The sequence below is a fragment of the Salvelinus alpinus genome, chromosome 14 (assembly GCF_045679555.1).
Source record: "Salvelinus alpinus chromosome 14, SLU_Salpinus.1, whole genome shotgun sequence".
NCBI classification, from domain to species: Eukaryota; Metazoa; Chordata; class Actinopteri; order Salmoniformes; family Salmonidae; genus Salvelinus; species Salvelinus alpinus.
The window spans coordinates 54,457,379-54,477,778 of record NC_092099.1 but is presented as its reverse complement, the minus strand read 5'-3'; the positions used below and the strand labels follow the sequence as shown (position 1 = coordinate 54,477,778).

Genomic DNA, 20,400 nt, shown 5'->3' with positions numbered 1-20,400 from the left:
TTTTACACAAACATCCTTTGGAATTGAAAAGTAATCAGAGTTTTTCAAAAGTATCCAATCTGATTACAATATTCTTGCTGGAATAACTGATTAGTTCAGATTATCAGATTATATGTAACTGGACAACACACACACACAGCAGCAAGAGAAGAGAGGAGGTGGACTTATTTTACCTGGATGAGAGACACGTTGTTGAGACTCAATCTGAAGAGGAAGTTTCTGTGTAAAAATGACAGAGAGGAAATAACAGTTAAAACAAACAGTTAATAAACACTTCGTTTACATGGCAGTTGTGTGTTTTCTGTTCCAGTGAGTCAGAAATGGCACCACAGTTCCCAGAGTGGCTTGGCGGGAAAAAAAAACTGGGGCCCGTAGTTTTTCCTAATCTGGTAACCTAACCAGGTAAACCTCTGGACCTTACACAATATGAAGTGATTCATCTGTTGTTAAAAGGTTTAATATGGGCTATGATGGGACCAGATTTTTTCTAATCAGGTCACATGGTTAAAAAAATAAATCATTGCCTTGGCGAGGATGAAAACTCTGCAACCGTGTAGTCCCTTACGGAAAAACTACATGAATTGCACATATGATAGCGTGTTTTTGTAAGACTTGACGTGACATTTCGCATGTGAAATCATGTGTTTTTGGAACACTTCACATTACATTTTCTTGAGTGTATTTTTAACAAGGCTGAGATATACTTTAAAGTTCAACGTGTAGGAATACAGGTGAAATGATTTAATGATACAGACATGGTGGCGTAAAAGGAAGATCAGAATGCCATGAACCTGCCATGAACCAGGAGGTTGTGAGTTCAAATCACAGATAAGGACATGTTGAATAATAATGACTGCATAAATAAACTAACACAGTGTACAAAACATTAGGAACATATGCTTTTTCCATGACTTAGACTGACTAGGTGAAAGCTATGATCCCTTATTGACGTCACTTGTTAAATCCACGTCAAATCAATGTAGATGAAGGGGAGGAGACAGGTTAAAGGATTTTTAGGCATTGAGACATGGATTGTGTATATGTGCCATTCAGAGGGTGAATGAGCAAGACAAAATATTAAAGTGCCTTTGAACGGGATATGGTAGTAGGTGCCAGGCGCACCGGCTTAAGTATGTTTAGAACTGCAACATTGCTGGGTTTTTCACGCTCAACAGTTTTGCATGTGTATGAAGAATGGTCCACCACCCAAAGAACATCCAGCCAACTTCACACAACCGTGGGAAGCATTGGAGTCTAAATGGGCCATAATCCCTTCGGAATGCTTTCGACACCTTGTACAGTCCATGCCCCGACAAATTGTGGCTCTTCTGAAGGCAAAAGAGGGTGCAACTCCATATTAAGAAGGTGCTCCTAGTGTTTGTACCTTCAGTTAACATCATGTATGTTAAAGTGAGTCAAATATGTAAGTTGATAACACTAAAAGTTAAAAGCACTGTGTGTATCATAACTCAATTTTGTTTGCTTCACACATGTGAAGTGTTCCAAAAACAAAATGGTTTCACATTATTTCTCATGTTAAAGTCCACATCATCACATGTGAAGTGTTTCAAAAATACATGGTGTCACGTGAAATCATGTGTTTTTTTCCGTAAGGGATTGTTCATATGAATTGTATTGGAGCAAATTAGGGTTAAGTGCCTTGCTCAAGGGCACATGGACAGTTTTTTCACCTTGTCGGCTCTGGTATTCAAACCAACGACCTTGTGCTCTAAATGCTAGGCTACCAAGGACTAGGGAAGTTTCCTACACAGACACAGAGAAAGCAACATGATTGGACAATAAAAAACTCACAGGGCTGAGCTTGTTTTATGTAGTCCTGCCCTATGCAACCATAGACCTAATGGAAAATGTACAGACTGTCAGCCATTGGGTTTATTGATGAATTCCAGTTCATAATTTGGGTAGCCTAGTCAGACCAAGTTTAAATATAAACCAAATTTGATCCCATTAATATTTTACCACAAACAATCGTCTATAAATACACACCGCTTCGTTTACCTTGACCAGAGACACACATAGTAGGCTAGACTACAGTTGACCAGACTGAAAAATAGTCTTGTTTCCACGCAATACAGCATATCAGATCGCTAAGGTGTAGGTGTATAGGATACTACATTTATGAATGAGTTTTTGCTTGTGTCTGTTGAGAGTGATGTGTTATCACGCTTACTAAATAAATACCTTATGAAAATGGAGAGCGCACCATGAGCTTGTGCCTGTACCGCTCAAACTCTAATTTTCCGTTTAATCTGATTGGTCAAGACATGCAAAGAGCCTGCAGCAGCACTCCGATGTGAAGCACAGAGAAATTGTGTGTGAGATGACAAATCATTAGGCAAAATCGCCCCCCCCCCCCAAAAAAAACAGCACTTCGACCGTGTTTTGTATATATATTGTATTAAACTAAATAGAAAGAATTGCCACTGCATGTGCCTCTTCAACTATTTAGTTTAACATTTATTCAGAGGGCTATATTTTGAGGCCTGTGAGCTAAGGTCTTTTTTTAAAGGGACCCCTATTTTAAAACGCAAATAGAGTTCAAAAGTTATTCTGCAAGACACCATCACACTAAAGTTGAAGGGCTATTTTTATTTGGATTGGACTAAATTAAACATTTAACTATTAAAGTGATAGGCTAAAGAACTTGATCATTTTGAATACACACATGGATTTCAATAAACAAATGGGTAAGACTGTTCTATTCTTTGATTTAGTTCCTATTGCAACTCAGACAAATTACTGAATGGATGACATACTGACTGACTAAATTGAATGAAGGATGAATTAAATGTTAAAATATGTTGGAATGACGAGTTGCACGCATCATGCATGCTGTGGACTTCATTTGGTTAGTAGGCAAATAGGCCTACATTAGTGTATAATGACTCTGTGGCTGCATGCCTCCAGAAGGGCATCTTCTGAGGCTGAGGGATGCTTTTCCAAAGGCGTATGGTGCTGCATGGAGATCACAAGCTCTTCAACTGGGCAGCAGTGTCGCGCTGGAAGGAATAGCCTATACAGAGACTACCTACAGTAAGACCACTGCAACAGAGGTATTGTTAGTGTGGGAATGAGCTTATGCCAGACTTAGCCTACATTTAACCTCTCACTTGTTTATTTCAAAGTCCATATGTTTCATATAAATCATGAAAAATGTGTTTAAATTCATATTAACCGCTCATGCAGAATATGCTTTGGCAAGATTAAGTGATTTAATAAAATATCCAATATTATTATTTTTTGAGTGACTCCAGTGGTCAAACATAATTCATAGATTCACCAAACATCTCTTATCATTCTATATACTACTTGTTATGATTCATTATTCCTGGTAGATACTACTGGCTATGATTCATTATTCCTGGTAGATACTACTGGCTATGATTCATTATTCCTGGTAGATACTACTGGTTATGATTCATTATTCCTGGTAGATACTACTGGCTATGATTCATTATTCCTGGTAGATACTACTGGTTATGATTCATTATTCCTGGTAGATACTACTGGTTATGATTCATTATTCCTGGTAGATACTACTGGTTATGATTCATTATTCCTGGTAGATACTACTGGCTATGATTCATTATTCCTGGTAGATACTACTGGTTATGATTCATTATTCCTGGTAGATACTACTGGCTATGATTCATTATTCCTGGTAGATACTACTGGTTATGATTCATTATTCCTGGTAGATACTACTGGTTATGATTCATTATTCCTGGTAGATACTACTGGTTATGATTCATTATTCCTGGTAGATACTACTGGTTATGATTCATTATTCCTGGTAGATATTACTGGTTATGATTCATTATTCCTGGTAGATACTACTGGCTATGATTCATTATTCCTGGTAGATACTACTGGCTATGATTCATTATTCCTGGTAGATACTACTGGTTATGATTCATTATTCCTGGTAGATACTACTGGCTATGATTCATTATTCCTGGTAGATACTACTGGTTATGATTCATTATTCCTGGTAGATACTACTGGTTATGATTCATTATTCCTGGTAGATACTACTGGTTATGATTCATTATTCCTGGTAGATACTACTGGCTATGATTCATTATTCCTGGTAGATACTACTGGTTATGATTCATTATTCCTGGTAGATACTACTGGCTATGATTCATTATTCCTGGTAGATACTACTGGTTATGATTCATTATTCCTGGTAGATACTACTGGTTATGATTCATTATTCCTGGTAGATACTACTGGTTATGATTCATTATTCCTGGTAGATACTACTGGTTATGATTCATTATTCCTGGTAGATATTACTGGTTATGATTCATTATTCCTGGTAGATACTACTGGTTATGATTCATTATTCCTGGTAGATACTACTGGTTATGATTCATTATTCCTGGTAGATACTACTGGCTATGATTCATTATTCCTGGTAGATACTACTGGTTATGATTCATTATTCCTGGTAGATACTACTGGTTATGATTCATTATTCCTGGTAGATACTACTGGCTATGATTCATTATTCCTGGTAGATACTACTGGTTATGATGCATTATTCCTGGTAGATACTACTGGTTATGATTCATTATTCCTGGTAGATACTACTGGTTATGATTCATTATTCCTGGTAGATACTACTGGTTATGATTCATTATTCCTGGTAGATACTACTGGTTATGATTCATTATTCCTGGTAGATACTACTGGCTATGATTCATTATTCCTGGTAGATACTACTGGTTATGATTCATTATTCCTGGTAGATACTACTGGCTATGATTCATTATTCCTGGTAGATACTACTGGTTATGATTCATTATTCCTGGTAGATACTACTGGCTATGATTCATTATTCCTGGTAGATACTACTGGTTATGATTCATTATTCCTGGTAGATACTACTGGTTATGATTCATTATTCCTGGTAGATACTACTGGTTATGATTCATTATTCCTGGTAGATACTACTGGTTATGATTCATTATTCCTGGTAGATATTACTGGTTATGATTCATTATTCCTGGTAGATACTACTGGCTATGATTCATTATTCCTGGTAGATACTACTGGCTATGATTCATTATTCCTGGTAGATACTACTGGTTATGATTCATTATTCCTGGTAGATACTACTGGCTATGATTCATTATTCCTGGTAGATACTACTGGTTATGATTCATTATTCCTGGTAGATACTACTGGTTATGATTCATTATTCCTGGTAGATACTACTGGTTATGATTCATTATTCCTGGTAGATACTACTGGCTATGATTCATTATTCCTGGTAGATACTACTGGTTATGATTCATTATTCCTGGTAGATACTACTGGCTATGATTCATTATTCCTGGTAGATACTACTGGTTATGATTCATTATTCCTGGTAGATACTACTGGTTATGATTCATTATTCCTGGTAGATACTACTGGTTATGATTCATTATTCCTGGTAGATACTACTGGTTATGATTCATTATTCCTGGTAGATATTACTGGTTATGATTCATTATTCCTGGTAGATACTACTGGTTATGATTCATTATTCCTGGTAGATACTACTGGTTATGATTCATTATTCCTGGTAGATACTACTGGCTATGATTCATTATTCCTGGTAGATACTACTGGTTATGATTCATTATTCCTGGTAGATACTACTGGTTATGATTCATTATTCCTGGTAGATACTACTGGCTATGATTCATTATTCCTGGTAGATACTACTGGTTATGATGCATTATTCCTGGTAGATACTACTGGTTATGATTCATTATTCCTGGTAGATACTACTGGTTATGATTCATTATTCCTGGTAGATACTACTGGTTATGATTCATTATTCCTGGTAGATACTACTGGTTATGATTCATTATTCCTGGTAGATACTACTGGCTATGATTCATTATTCCTGGTAGATACTACTGGTTATGATTCATTATTCCTGGTAGATACTACTGGCTATGATTCATTATTCCTGGTAGATACTACTGGTTATGATTCATTATTCCTGGTAGATACTACTGGTTATGATTCATTATTCCTGGTAGATACTACTGGTTATGATTCATTATTCCTGGTAGATACTACTGGTTATGATTCATTATTCCTGGTAGATATTACTGGTTATGATTCATTATTCCTGGTAGATACTACTGGCTATGATTCATTATTCCTGGTAGATACTACTGGCTATGATTCATTATTCCTGGTAGATACTACTGGTTATGATTCATTATTCCTGGTAGATACTACTGGCTATGATTCATTATTCCTGGTAGATACTACTGGTTATGATTCATTATTCCTGGTAGATACTACTGGTTATGATTCATTATTCCTGGTAGATACTACTGGTTATGATTCATTATTCCTGGTAGATACTACTGGCTATGATTCATTATTCCTGGTAGATACTACTGGTTATGATTCATTATTCCTGGTAGATACTACTGGCTATGATTCATTATTCCTGGTAGATACTACTGGTTATGATTCATTATTCCTGGTAGATACTACTGGTTATGATTCATTATTCCTGGTAGATACTACTGGTTATGATTCATTATTCCTGGTAGATACTACTGGTTATGATTCATTATTCCTGGTAGATATTACTGGTTATGATTCATTATTCCTGGTAGATACTACTGGTTATGATTCATTATTCCTGGTAGATACTACTGGTTATGATTCATTATTCCTGGTAGATACTACTGGCTATGATTCATTATTCCTGGTAGATACTACTGGTTATGATTCATTATTCCTGGTAGATACTACTGGTTATGATTCATTATTCCTGGTAGATACTACTGGCTATGATTCATTATTCCTGGTAGATACTACTGGTTATGATGCATTATTCCTGGTAGATACTACTGGTTATGATGCATTATTCCTGGAATATACTACTGGTTCTGATTCATTATTCCTGGTAGATACTACTGGTTATGATTCATTATTCCTGGTAGACACTACTGGTTATGTTTAATTATTCCTGGTAGATATTACTGGTTATGATTCATTATTCCTGGTAGATATTACTGGTTATGTTTAATTATTCCTGGTAGATACTACTGGTTATGATTGCAGACAGAGCCCAGAGAATGGGATGGTGCAGTATTAAATCTGTCAGTGGTCCCGTGTGGCTCAGTTGGTAGAGCATGGCGCTTGCAACGCCAGGGTTGTGGGTTCATTCCCCACGGGGGGACCAGGATGAATATGTATGAACTTTCCAATTTGTAAGTCGCTCTGGATAAGAGCGTCTGCAAAATGTAAATGTCATATTTTGATAAGGTGCATGCATGGGGATGTCCACGTCACCCAGATATATGCCCATGCTTTAGAGATACACATAGCGGACTGAAACTTCACTGTTGTAGGCATAATACAGCTAGTGCTATCTAGACTTATGCTGCCAAACAAATCCATTACATTAGCTACCTAAATGTGAAGTAAACTCAACTGAGGACTAATAGAGAATGGAGACTTAATGTGCAGGATACCTCTTTCCTGTTTCCCTGACTTCAGTTTTTTTATACTGTGGTACGCTTGTTCACATAGCACTCCTCACAGGCAGTTTGGTGTATGTTTTTTGTTGAGATGAAACTGCTAAAACTCTGAAAGGTATTATTGTACGTCAGAATTGTAACAAGATTTGTTCAAGCCTAAAATGTTAATCTATAATCAGAAAATGGTGTTAGTATGTTCACAGGTGAAATTTCATTTTTACGTTTCACACATGGCTTTTCTTATGATCTAACAATTTACGTATGGATTTTCTTACAATCTTAACGATACGTATGTTCAACCTTTTGGCAGCTAACTCGCTCCATACCCAGGGTCAATTTGGTTTGACATTTGATATCCCTATGAGGCTAGTTAGAGATCATCAGTAAATTACACAATGTACACGTGACAATAATTTAAAGTCAATAGCTCCAACCTTCAATGAGTTACAAATCTCAAACCAACTATAAATTGTAGAAATTCATAAACAAATATTGACAGCATTTAATGAGAACTAAAAGAACTTGGCCACTGTCCCACACCAACCGGCTAATTGGAGAAAGAAGTTGGCTAGCTTGTTAGCTAGTCCAGGCTAGCTCCAGACACAAGACCTGGTTAGACTGTTTCAAGTTATCTAGAAGGGTGAGTAACTAACTGTGTGCTGTTTTGGCAGAGTGAAAGTACAAACGCTTTCCATGTTCGAACACCCACATCAAAACACGCCTCCATGGCCCAAATCTGGTTCTCAGTCTCATTTCCTGATGAGGATAATTGAACCAAGGTTAAATCAGGAAGTTCAGACCCCCTTTAAAACATGATTACCACTTGTGAATTTATTTGAACATGGTCTATGATAGACAGTGAGGACTTCTCAGCAGCAGCAAAGTGCAGGGCCAGGCAGAGTGTTTTGCTTAAGTGATAAATGAACAAGAGATAAATGAAGGAATGCATTCTTACCTTGCACCCACTATCAGCTCATTCCTGGTCAGGTCAAGGGTCAGTTGAGAGTAGTCTCTCACGCCCGGGTGGGAGAAAATAGAGATCCAAGGACTCAGGGCTGAAAGAGAGGAAGAAAAGAGAGAGCAAGGGATAGAGAGTGAAAGAGAGAGAAAATGAAAGTGAGAGTTAAGGACTACAAAGGATGTTTCTCTACTATATTGTAACATGATGAATCTGTCTTCTGTTGGGCTCCTGGGGCAGCCTGTTCAGTCGAGTTAAATTGAAGGTGACAGCAACATGAGTAACGTCTCTGAAATAAATATAATAAGAGAGATTCGGAACACTTCTAATTCACATTGAAGTGGGTTACGATAGATGTCCTGAAAACACACTAGAATCACCCTGTGCTCTGATATGGTTGTCATGATCTATTTTGTGTTGTTATAGGTCCAAAACAGTGTGGCATCCTTTATATTGTCATTAAAAAAAGCTGCCCATTATCACCGATTTCACCTTTGCATATGTTTTCAGTTGGCCAATAGTGAAGTATGAAGTAGCTTCACCTGATGTCTTACAGATGCAAAAATGTCTGTCGGTGAGAAACGACCTGTACGCTGTGGCTTTCAGCAGTGAAGGAGTGAGTGGGTAGATTGTGATTGTGTCCAGCTACTGGTAACCCCCCTCTGCCGAGACCCCAGTAGGGTCCAGCAGAGAGGGACAATGCTGTTTAAGACCACATCAAGCCTACTGAGCCTAACGCAACCAGTCAAAAAGAGCCATTCGAGGAAACACACCACTCCACAGCGCCCGCTGCTTCAGACATTTGACAGTTGCTTTCACAAATCAAAAACAATTTCTCCCGGCAGAGTCACAGGAAGTCACACAATGCGCCTTGTAGAGTGGCGGGTCCAGAAAGTGCTCAGCTGATCTCCATGTGATCTGAGCGTGGGTTTGCTAAATGGATTTCACCACATGGGAGATTGCAAGGTTTTCTTTCATGTTATATGCTACTTACCACACTGCAACGCTGAATCCAAGCAACCAACCACTTCAATATTGTGTTCTACACATAAAAACAACACATCCCATTCACCTAGACAATTTTTTTTTTTTTTCACAGAATAATTGTATTTATTTTGGCCCCCTGCAAAGACAACCTTGGACATCTTCAGTTTGTTTACTGCATTTAAAAAAATGCATTTACCATTTTAAGAAGTGAATGCTTGAATTTGAACAAAAATTATTAAAGTAACAAAAAGCTCAATGGGGGGTTTCTATAAAAGAAATTGCATGATTTATCTCTCTTGATATTTTAACATTTTACTGCAGTGGGCTAAATTAGGGTGACAGTGTTTTTGGTCATCTTAAACAAATCTACTTTGAATCAAAAGTACACACCTCTGTCATGTTGTATAAACGATTGGAGACAGGCGTAGTAATTCGTAATAGGGGGTTTTAATACTCCACCCAAAAATACAACATGCCATGAAAGGCATGGGGACGAAGCCCAAAACAAACATGTATGCAAAAACACAGGGATGTAACCCAAACAAAAGAGTGAGGTTACACCTCTAATAAATACACGGAACGAGACCCGTAATAACAATACACGGAATGAGACCCGTAATAACAAGTGCACAGCAATACACAGGACCCGTAATAATGAGTACATAATCCACGCAGCACGAAAGCCGAAACAAAGCACATGTACTCAAGACCAACGGACATGGGAACAATAACCGACAAGACAATGGTGAATCAGGTGTGCGTAATGAAACAGTTAGAGGCCGGTGACGTAGACCCCCGGAACTGGTGCACAGAATGAGCAGCAGTACCGGGGGAATCCGTGGCAGTATGCCATCCCGACGCGCTGCACTAGCAGCGTAATGACACTGGCAGTATTTTCACATCCGGATGAAAAGCGTGCCCAAAGTAAACTGCCTGTTACTCAGGCCCAGAAGCTAGGATATGCATATCATGTTTGGGTAGAAAACACTCAAAAGTTTCTAAAACTGTTAAAATTATGTCTTTGAGTATAACAGAACCGATATGGCAGGCGAAACCCTGAGGACAACCCCCCCCCTCCCAAAGAAATCAGCCTACCACTGTTTTCAATGGCTGTCACTTTTATTATAAGGCAAAATCCTCCCAGTTTATAGTTCCTAGGGCTTCCACTAGATGTCAACAGTCTCTAGAAAGAGTTTCATGCTGGTTTTTGGAAAAATGAGCCAGAAATTGTAGTTTTTATAGGTGGCTCCCATTTTGGCTGTAGTGTTTCCAAGCCCGTGGAAGAGAACGCGTTCTTTGGTATTTTTCTCCGGTACAGACAATAACGATTCTGTCTTAAATTTCATAGTTTATTTACGTATTAGGGTACCTAAGGTTTGATTAAAAACGTTGTTTGACTTGTTTGGAAAAGTTTATTAGTAACGTTTGGGATTCATTTTGTATGCATTTTGATGTAGGGAAACTGGGTGGATTATTGACTGAAGCGCGCCCGCTAAACTGAGTTTTTATGGATATAAAGAAGGACATTATCAAACAAAAGGACCATTTGGAGTGCCAACAGAAGAAGATCATCAACGGTAAGGCATTTATTATATCGCTATTTCTGACTGGTTGAAATATTTTTTTCTGGCTTTTGTATGCGGGGCGCTGTCCTCAGATAATCACATGGTTTGCTTTCACCGTAAAGCCTTTTTGAAATCTGACACAGCGGCTGGATTAACAAGAAGTTAAGCTTTATTTTGATGTATTACAATTGTGATTTTATGAAAGTTAAATATTTATAATTCTGTAGTTTGAATTTCGCGCTCTGCAATTTCACCGGATGTTGGCCAGGTGGGACGCTACCATCCCACCTTCCCATAAGAAGTTAACTAACCTCCAGATGTGCTTCAATGCCGTACAACTCTCCTTCCGTTGCCTCCAACTGCTCTTAAATGCAAGTAAAACTAAATGCATGCTCTTCAACTGATCGATGCCTGCACCTGCCCGCCCGTCCAGCATCACTACTCTGGACGGTTCTGACTTAGAATATGTGGACAACTACAAATACCTAGGTGTCTGGTTAGACTGTAAACTCTCCTTTCAGACTCACATTAAACATCTCCAATCCAAAATTAAATCTAGAATCGGCTTCCTATTTCGCAATAAAGTCTCCTTCACTCATGCTGCCAAACATACCCTCGTAAAACTGACTATTCTACCGATCCTTGACTTCGGCGATGTGATTTACAAAATAGCCTCCAACACTATACTCAGCAAATTGGATGCAGTCTATCACAGTGCCATCCGTTTTGTCACCAAAGCCCCATATACTACCCACCACTGCGACCTGTATGCTCTCGTTGGCTGGCCCTCGCTTCATATTTGTCGTCAAACCCACTGGCTCCAGGTCATCTATAAGTCTTTGCTAGGTAAAGCCCCGCCTTATCTCAGCTCACTGGTCACCATAGCAGCACCCACCCGTAGCACGTGCTCCAGCAGGTAAATCTCAATGGTCACCCCCAAAGCCAATTCTTCCTTTGGCCGTCTCTCCTTCCAGTTCTCTGCTGCCAATGACTGGAACGAACTACAAAAATCACTAAAGATGGAGACTCTTACCTCCATCACTAGCTTTAAGCACCAGCTGTCAGAGGAGCTCACAGATCACTGCACCTGTACATAGCTCATCTGTAAATAGCCCATCCAATCTACCTCATCCCCATACTATTTGTTTATTTATTTATCTTGCTCCTTTGCACCCCAGTATCTCTACTTGCACATTCATCTTCTGCACATTCTACCATTCCAGTGTTTAATTGCTATATTGTAATTACTTCGCCACCATGGACTATTTATTGCCTTACCTCTCTTATCCTACCTCATTTGCACATGCTGTATATAGAGTTTTCTACTGTATTATTGATTGTATGTTTGTTTATTCCCTGTGTAACTCTGTGTTGCTGTATGTGTTGAACTGCTTTGCTTTATCTTGGCCAGGTCACAGTTGCAAATGAGAACTTGTTCTCAACTAGCCTACCTGTTTAAATAAAGGTGAAATTAAAGAAATGTAAACACAGGGATGTAACCAAAACAAAAGAGCGAGGTTACACCTCTAATAAATACATGGGACGAGATCTGTAATAACGAGTACACGTAGCACGGAAGCCAAAACAACAAAGCACAGGTACTCACACGGCCATGGAAAAATAACCAACAAGACAATGGTGAACAGAGGGCACATATATACAATTACTAATCAGGGGAATTGGAATCAGGTGTGCTTAATGAGACAGTTCAGCCTAGAGGCCGGTGACGTAGACCTACCGGGGGAATCCGTGACACTCACACACATGGTTATGGGTTTAAAGAAAGAAGACCCCTGTACCATGTCAGATAAATTGTATTATTGTATTATTTTGAATTTGCATCCCAATATTACACTTTATATACATCACAGAAGACTGAAATATAACACAACCGTTTGACATAGAAACACCGGATTTTCAGCGTAATTTTTTTAAATAAAAAATGTTGCATTGATTATGAAATTATGAACATTTCACCTATGAGGCCAATAGAGGGCGATTTTGGTTATTTGACTGCAGGAAAGAGCTACACCAAATACGACAAACTCACTGTCTGCTAGAGAGACGAAGAACTTACACTGAACTGAAGTCTTGGGAAAAATCACAAAAGACCCACAGATTTCCACCACAACACAGCATTAAACCAAAGCAGTGAATGAACAGACTACAGTAGGGTTGATTGCAACCATATGGCCACATTATCCCGAGTATACATTATTAAGGTATACTGTAATTAAGCAATTACAGTATTACAGTATAAACACACACATGCAGTATAATTAGCATCCCTAATCATAGGGATGGATTATTAAGACATAACGAGACGATAGCAGAGTAATCATAGGGATGGATTATTAAGACATAATGAGACGATAGTAGAGTAAACATAGGGATGGATTATTAAGAAATAATGAGACGATAGCAGAGTAAACATAGGGATGGATTATTAAGACATAATGAGACGATAGCAGAGTAAACATAGGGATGGATTATTAAGAAATAATGAGACGATAGCAGAGTAAACATAGGGATGGATTATTAAGACATAATGGGATGATAGCAGAGTAAACATAGGGATGAATTATTAAGACATAATGAGTTGATAGCAGAGTAATCATAGTGTAGAATGGAGCTGCCTGGTGGTTTTCCTCATCCTCCAGGAGGTACCGAGCAGATAACTGAGTGCTAGGAGACACACTCTAACACACATCCACATGATCTAACACACACTCTAACACACATATAAACACAATGAAATACTGTTTTCACATAGGATGTTCGTTTTTTGCCTGTATTTTACGGTATTTTGCCTGGGCAATGTTTAATTGTCTGTATTGTCTACTTGTTGAATGTTTGAAGTATTGATTTGTGGTTGTTTGTAATGTCTTGTTCATTTGTGTTGGACACCAGGAAGATTAGCTAGCGTTACGGCGTTAGCTTATGGGGATCCTAATAAATAAATAAAAATTAATAATTATATGACCCCCTTACAAACAGGCCCATTTTTACCACCTTCTTTTCTGCATCCACCTTTTATACCTCCCTTGCGCATGCCAGCATGCCGGGGGGGAGTGGAAGTTGTGGTGTGCAGATGTGGGTGGGCTTCTATTTTAATAAAATTCATTGAGAATATACATCTTGAAAAATGAATCCATTATTTATTACTTGCTGTTAGGTCCTAAGAAACATAAGACTAATATAACATACTTTCAAAAGAATAGAATATCATATTTTGAGTTTAATTAGGCCTATGTTACCGGTCTGTGCAGCCATGGCTACGCAATCCAAATTAAATCAATAGCTTGTTATTTTGTTAATTAAACAGGCAAGACACACCTACCCTGATGAATATGATGGAATATTAAAATGCAACAAATATTTTTCCCACACAACTTGTGTCATGGAAACGTATAGAACGCTGTCATATAACAAAGCTATATTTTGAAACAAAGCCCAAGCCCATGCTTTTTTAAATCCATGTGTCATTTCCTTCCTACCCTCACTCCGCTTTGGTAGGGAGCAGGAGAAGGGTCTTACCTTGATCAGGATACCGATACAAAATATAAACAGTCCTATTTTCAAAAGCATGTGAGTCTCAAATATTTCCCAACCTCCGCGGGTGTTTGAGTTGCCTATATGCGATCGAGCTAAATAATAGGCCTATACATGATTTTGGCTACATTATTGCATGCTAAATGTTTCTTATCAGTGATAGATGAGAAAAATAGATAAGCTATACCATCTCCACGTAATTTGCCCAGCCAGAAACCAATTAACCAAATAGCCTATACAGACAGAGATTCAGACAAACAAAGTCACATTGAGACCAGTCAGTGAAGTCACAGGCTGTTTTGGTAGGGAGTAGGCCTAGGATACTAAACGACTGCAAGTGAAGAGCAAAATAATCCACTTTTTAAACTACATTACATGGGAAAATGTTCTAAGAAATGAGCAAACTAGACAAGATGATCAGGAGCAACACTCACCTCAACGTAGCTAACATTTCCCCAGCCTAATTGTAGCCTAACCAGTATCCAAATGGAGATTCAGGGAAAACAAAAATCGTACATTTATTGATTTATCAAGATGAGTCCCCATGCTTGTTTCAAAGTAGCGCAATGGCGGTTCTGAAATGATTTTTTTTTCTTTCTCACATGCAAACACCTCCTAAACTGTGTTAGATGAAACATGGTTATACGGGTGGGGGTGTGCAGAGAGCAACAGATAATTTGTACTGTACAGTATGTCTTCTTATAGTCAGAACAGATAAGAGCAGAGCTTAAGGGCTTGTCTTGCATCTTGCCTCTTGGCTATTTAAAGAGCTACTGCCTTTAAAAAGCAACAAATCCCTTTGAAAACAGCCTATGTGGCATTGAGTCAGAGACCGTTATTCCAGTGTCACAATTAACTACAAAGTGTAAATAGGCAAATGTTGGTGACAAAGTCAGTCTCATCTGAAACTGAGTTTGGAACATCCTTGCGTCACAACGGGTAAATGAAGGAAGTGGTTTTGATTTGATCCATTTACCCACTAACATGGGGTGAACAGCTGCGGTGATCGCTCTCTATCCAATAGCATAGACAGTGAGTCAGACCTGCCCAGCAGCTCCCACTTTGTTTACATAAGACAACATGTCCTGCATTTTTTTACTTGAGAAATACTGCACCAAACACCTTAGATGTAAAATTGGCAACTAACATATCCTCAGAAAAAAATATCACAATTAATTACAGATTTATTTACGGATTTGGGGGAAGTGAAATAGTCTTCCACATCTACAGTACAGCGTCTCATCGGGGAAACACACATGTCTCATCGGCAAAACACACGTCTCATCGGGGAAACACACACGTCTCATCGGGGAAACACACACGTCTCATCGGGGAAACACACACGTCTCATCGGGGAAACACACACGTCTCATCGGGGAAACACACACGTCTCATCGGGGAAACACACACGTCTCATCGGGGAAACACACACGTCTCATCGGGGAAACACACACGTCTCATCGGGGAAACACACGTCTCATCGGGGAAACACACGTCTCATCGGGGAAACACACATGTCTCATCGGGGAAACACACACGTCTCATCGGGGAAACACACGTCTCATCGGGGAAACACACACGTCTCATCGGGGAAACACACACGTCTCATCGGGGAAACACACACGTCTCATCGGGGAAACACACACGTCTCATCGGGGAAACACACACGTCTCATCGGGGAAACACACACGTCTCATCGGGGAAACACACACGTCTCATCGGGGAAACACACACGTCTCATCGGGGAAACACACACGTCTCATCGGGGAAATACACACGTCTCATCGGGGAAACACACACGTCTCATCGGGGAAACACACACGTCTCATCGGGGAAACACACGTCTCATCAGGGAAACACACACGCCAACAGGGTGTTCACTGACTCTTTAACAACCTCCACACACCACATTCCCTAAATACTGTCAAAACAGTCACATATTGCAACAGCCATATCAGAGTGTGGTTAAGTGAAGTGGTTCTCCAGGGGCCTCTAACTAACTAGCATGTGTTACCTGGCATGCTTTCTCTATGTCTGGGGGAGTATGTCGTGTCGTGCTGAACGTGTGAGGAGAGACAGGGAGTTGGAGTGTAGTACATGCTACATGCGTGTGTGCCTGTGCTTGTGTGTGTACCTGCAGGCGTGCCAGGAGAGACCGTGTGAGTAGTGTTGAGAGCAGTTTACGCTCTAAAAGTGTAGGAGGGTGTTGATAACCCCTGGGTGATCTGAATGACACACATACACAGGGGGGGAGGCTAAATATGAAATCCCTCCTCTACAGTGATATCTAGATTTACAGTTGATGGACGATTATTGCGTTTGTTCACTGATCTGCGGAGCGACAGATGAATGCATTAGCCAGCAGAGCTGGCGGGAGAGGACAGTGCCTTAGACACTCGATGGGATCTGAATCATAACCTTTATATCTGCGTCTTGACAGAATTAAAAAATACTTACAGAGAGCCTCTATTAAATAAGAAGTAGTGTCTCTGTCTCGCCACAAATACACTAGCTATTCACAGGAGGACTTGGCAGCTACAAAGGCAGTTCGGTAATGCTGATTTTACACACCAAATTAGAAGACAGACCATTGAGGGAAAGGAAACACAAACTCACAGCCACACATACAGTAATCCAGATCTGATCATCTCATGCTATCTGACGGAATGCCTTTAGTTTGTACGCTAAAACGACATGAACAGGACAACCCGATAAAGACAGACACCATCGTTCTGCCACCACAACCTCTCTTTACCTATTCCACTAAAGTGTTTAGGGTAGCTTGTTGAGATGGCTACTATCAGATGGGCATCACGGCTCTGATGGAAACACAGTTTAAGAGGCATGCAATTTGTTGATCCTGATGACTAGTCCTATCTAGTGAAGGGGTCTACTCTGTGATGGCTGTTGTGTTAGTGTGACCCCAGATATCCTTCAGAAAGAAAGGACCTGGTAGGGCCCTGTAGCAGAACAGAGTGCAAAGCTTTTTAATGAATATATAATAGGAGATTATAGACAACTCATCTTTTCAGGATTCAAATCAAATCACCCCAGTTTAATTAGAATGAGAGAGAGAGAGATGAGGATGTTTTCTCTCAGTTCTGCTCAGGCCTCGTCAGTTAGTTAATGCCGTTTGTTGATGTTTAAATCCCTAAATGCAAAACAAACCATAACAAACCACTGGCAGTTGACCTAGGGGTCGGTCCGATAACCTTGGAATCCAAACGGCTTTATCAATAAATGCATCGAAAACGTTGTCCCCACAATGACCGAACATTCATATCCCAACCAGAAGCCATGGATTACAAGCAACATCCGCATCGAGCTAAAGGCTAGAGCTGCCACTTTCAAGAAGCGGAAGACTAATCCGGACGCTTATAAGAAATCCTGCTATGCCCTCAGACGAATCATCTAACAAGCAAAGCGTCAATACAGGATTAAGATTGAATCCTACAACACCGACTCTGACGCTCGTCGGATGTGGCAGGGCTCGAAAACTATTACGGACTACAAAGGGAAACCCAGACGCGAGCTGCCCAGTGATGCGAGCCTACCAGACATTTGTCAACATTCACAAAGCCGCTGGGCCAGACGGATTACCAGGACGTGTACTCAAAGCATGCTCGGACCAACTGTCAAGTGTCTTCACTGACATTTTCAACCTCTCCCTGACCGAGTCTGTAATACCTACATGTTTCAAGCAGACCACCATAGTCCCTGTGCCCAAGGAAGCGAAGGTAACCTGCCTAAATGATTACTGCCCCGTACCACTCATGTTGGTAGCCAACTTAAGTGCTTTGAAAGGCTGGTCATGGCTCACATCAACAGCATCCTCCCAGACACCCTAGACCCACTCCAATTCGCATACGACCCCAACAGATCCACAGATTACGCAATCTCAATAACACTCCACACTGCCCTTTCCCACCTGGACAAAAGGAACACCTGTGTGAGAATGCTGTTCATTGACTACAGCTCAGAGTTCAACACCATAGTGCCCACGAAGTTCATCACTAACCTAAGGACTCTGGGACTAAACACCTCCCTCTGCAACTGGATCCTGGACTTCCTGACGGGCCGCCCCCAGGTGGTAAGAGTAGGAAACAACACGTCCACCACGCTGATCCATAACACTGGGGTCCCTCAGGGGTGTGTACTTTGTGCCCTCCTGTACTCCCTGTTCACCCACAACTGTGTGGCCAAACACGACTCCAACACCGTCATTACGTTTGCTGACGACACAACAGTGGTAGGCCTGATCACCGACAACGATGAGACGGCCTATAGGGAGGAGGTCAGAGAACTGGCAGTGTGGTGTCAGGACAACAACCTCTCCCTCAATGTGAGCAAGACAAAGATTTCAAGTTTTCATAACAATCGGTAATCGTTTTTATTTTTTTACACCTTTATTTAACTAGGCAAGTCAGTTAAGAACACATTCTTATTTTCAATGACGGCCTCGGAACGGTGGGTTAACTGCCTTGTTCAGGGGCAGAACGACAGATTTTTACCTCGTCAGCTCGGGGATTCGTTTTTGCAACCTTCCTGTTACGCGAAGGCAGCAAGAAGCCAAGGTAAGTTGCTAGCTAGCATTAAACTTATCTTATGAAAAACAATCAATCTTAACATAATCACTAGTTAACTACACATGGTTGATGATATTACTAGTTTATCTAGTGTGTCCTGCGTTGCATATAATCGATGCGGTGCCTGTTAAAACCTTTTGTCAATAGGGGGAGCTGTTAGCATTATTTATTTTTTTACATTTCCAAATTAAACTGCCTCGTACTCAATTCTTGCTCGTACAATATGCATATTATTATTACTATTGGATAGAAAACAATCTCTAGTTTCTAAAACCGTTTGAATTATGTCTGTGGGTGAACCAGAACTCTTTCTACAGCGAAACTAATGACAGAACATGCGAAGCTCTGAAAAATAGTCTCTGATCTCGGATCAGTTTAAAACTCTGTGTGTACCCTATGGCTTGACATGAACCGCCTTCCCCTGGATGTCAGTAACCAATGAGAAGTGGAATGGTGTCTCTACGTGTTTGTCAGAGTTTATAAAAGGGAATGGAGTGAGATGTCCCTTCTTTTGGACGCTGGCCAGGACGCAAGGGAGGACATCAGAATCGCATGCTCAAAAGCTCTCGTTATTGATCAAAGATATATCCGTCTGTGATTTAATTCGATATAGGTGTTAGAAACATCATAACGAAGTTATTTGAAACCGATTTATATCAGTTTATGCGAGTATATTGCTATTTTTCTGAATTTCCTTAGTATTGCGTTTGAGGATTTGGGCATGTGTGTGCCGTGTAGCTATCGTTAGCTGCTAGTTCCGAAGTTGAGGAGGTCGTTTTACAACAAAGCAACGATTCTTTTGGACAAAGGACACATTGCCCAAGATACTGATGGAAGCTCGTCCAAAAGTAAGAGTTATTTATCATTTTATTCCGTATTTATGTGGAAAAATGTAAACGCAGTTGTCAGCCATTTTTTGCGGCACTAGTCTGGCTGTAACTCACAATGTATGTCTAGTAACGTAAATTTTAAAAATCTAAATCAGCGGTTGCATTAATAACCAATGCATCTTTCATTAGCTGTCCAACCTGTATTTTTTTTGTCAATCTAATCGATAAATAATCGTAAACATAGGTGCCTTTCCAAGATGGCGCCGGCCCGAATGCATGCCATGTTTTGACAGATTACATTGCATAACCACGATTTGTGATGCTAAATATGCACATTTTCGAACAAACTCTATATGCATTGTGTAATATGATGTTACAGGACTGTCATCTGAAGAA

General features: G+C 39.9%; 1 protein-coding gene across 7 annotated transcripts in view; it reads right to left on the bottom strand.

Annotated features, from left to right (window-relative positions):
• sema5ba (sema domain, seven thrombospondin repeats (type 1 and type 1-like), transmembrane domain (TM) and short cytoplasmic domain, (semaphorin) 5Ba) overlaps window positions 1-20,400 on the bottom strand; it is a 296,903-nt gene that overhangs the window by 163,671 nt on the left and 112,832 nt on the right. For all 7 annotated transcript variants that reach the window (XM_071341852.1, XM_071341856.1, XM_071341857.1 and 4 more), the window contains 2 exons: window positions 8,482-8,581; window positions 174-219 (listed from right to left, as the gene is read on the bottom strand). In XM_071341852.1, the coding sequence (XP_071197953.1) occupies window positions 174-219; window positions 8,482-8,581 (146 nt within the window). The remainder of the gene's footprint in view (window positions 1-173; window positions 220-8,481; window positions 8,582-20,400) is intronic.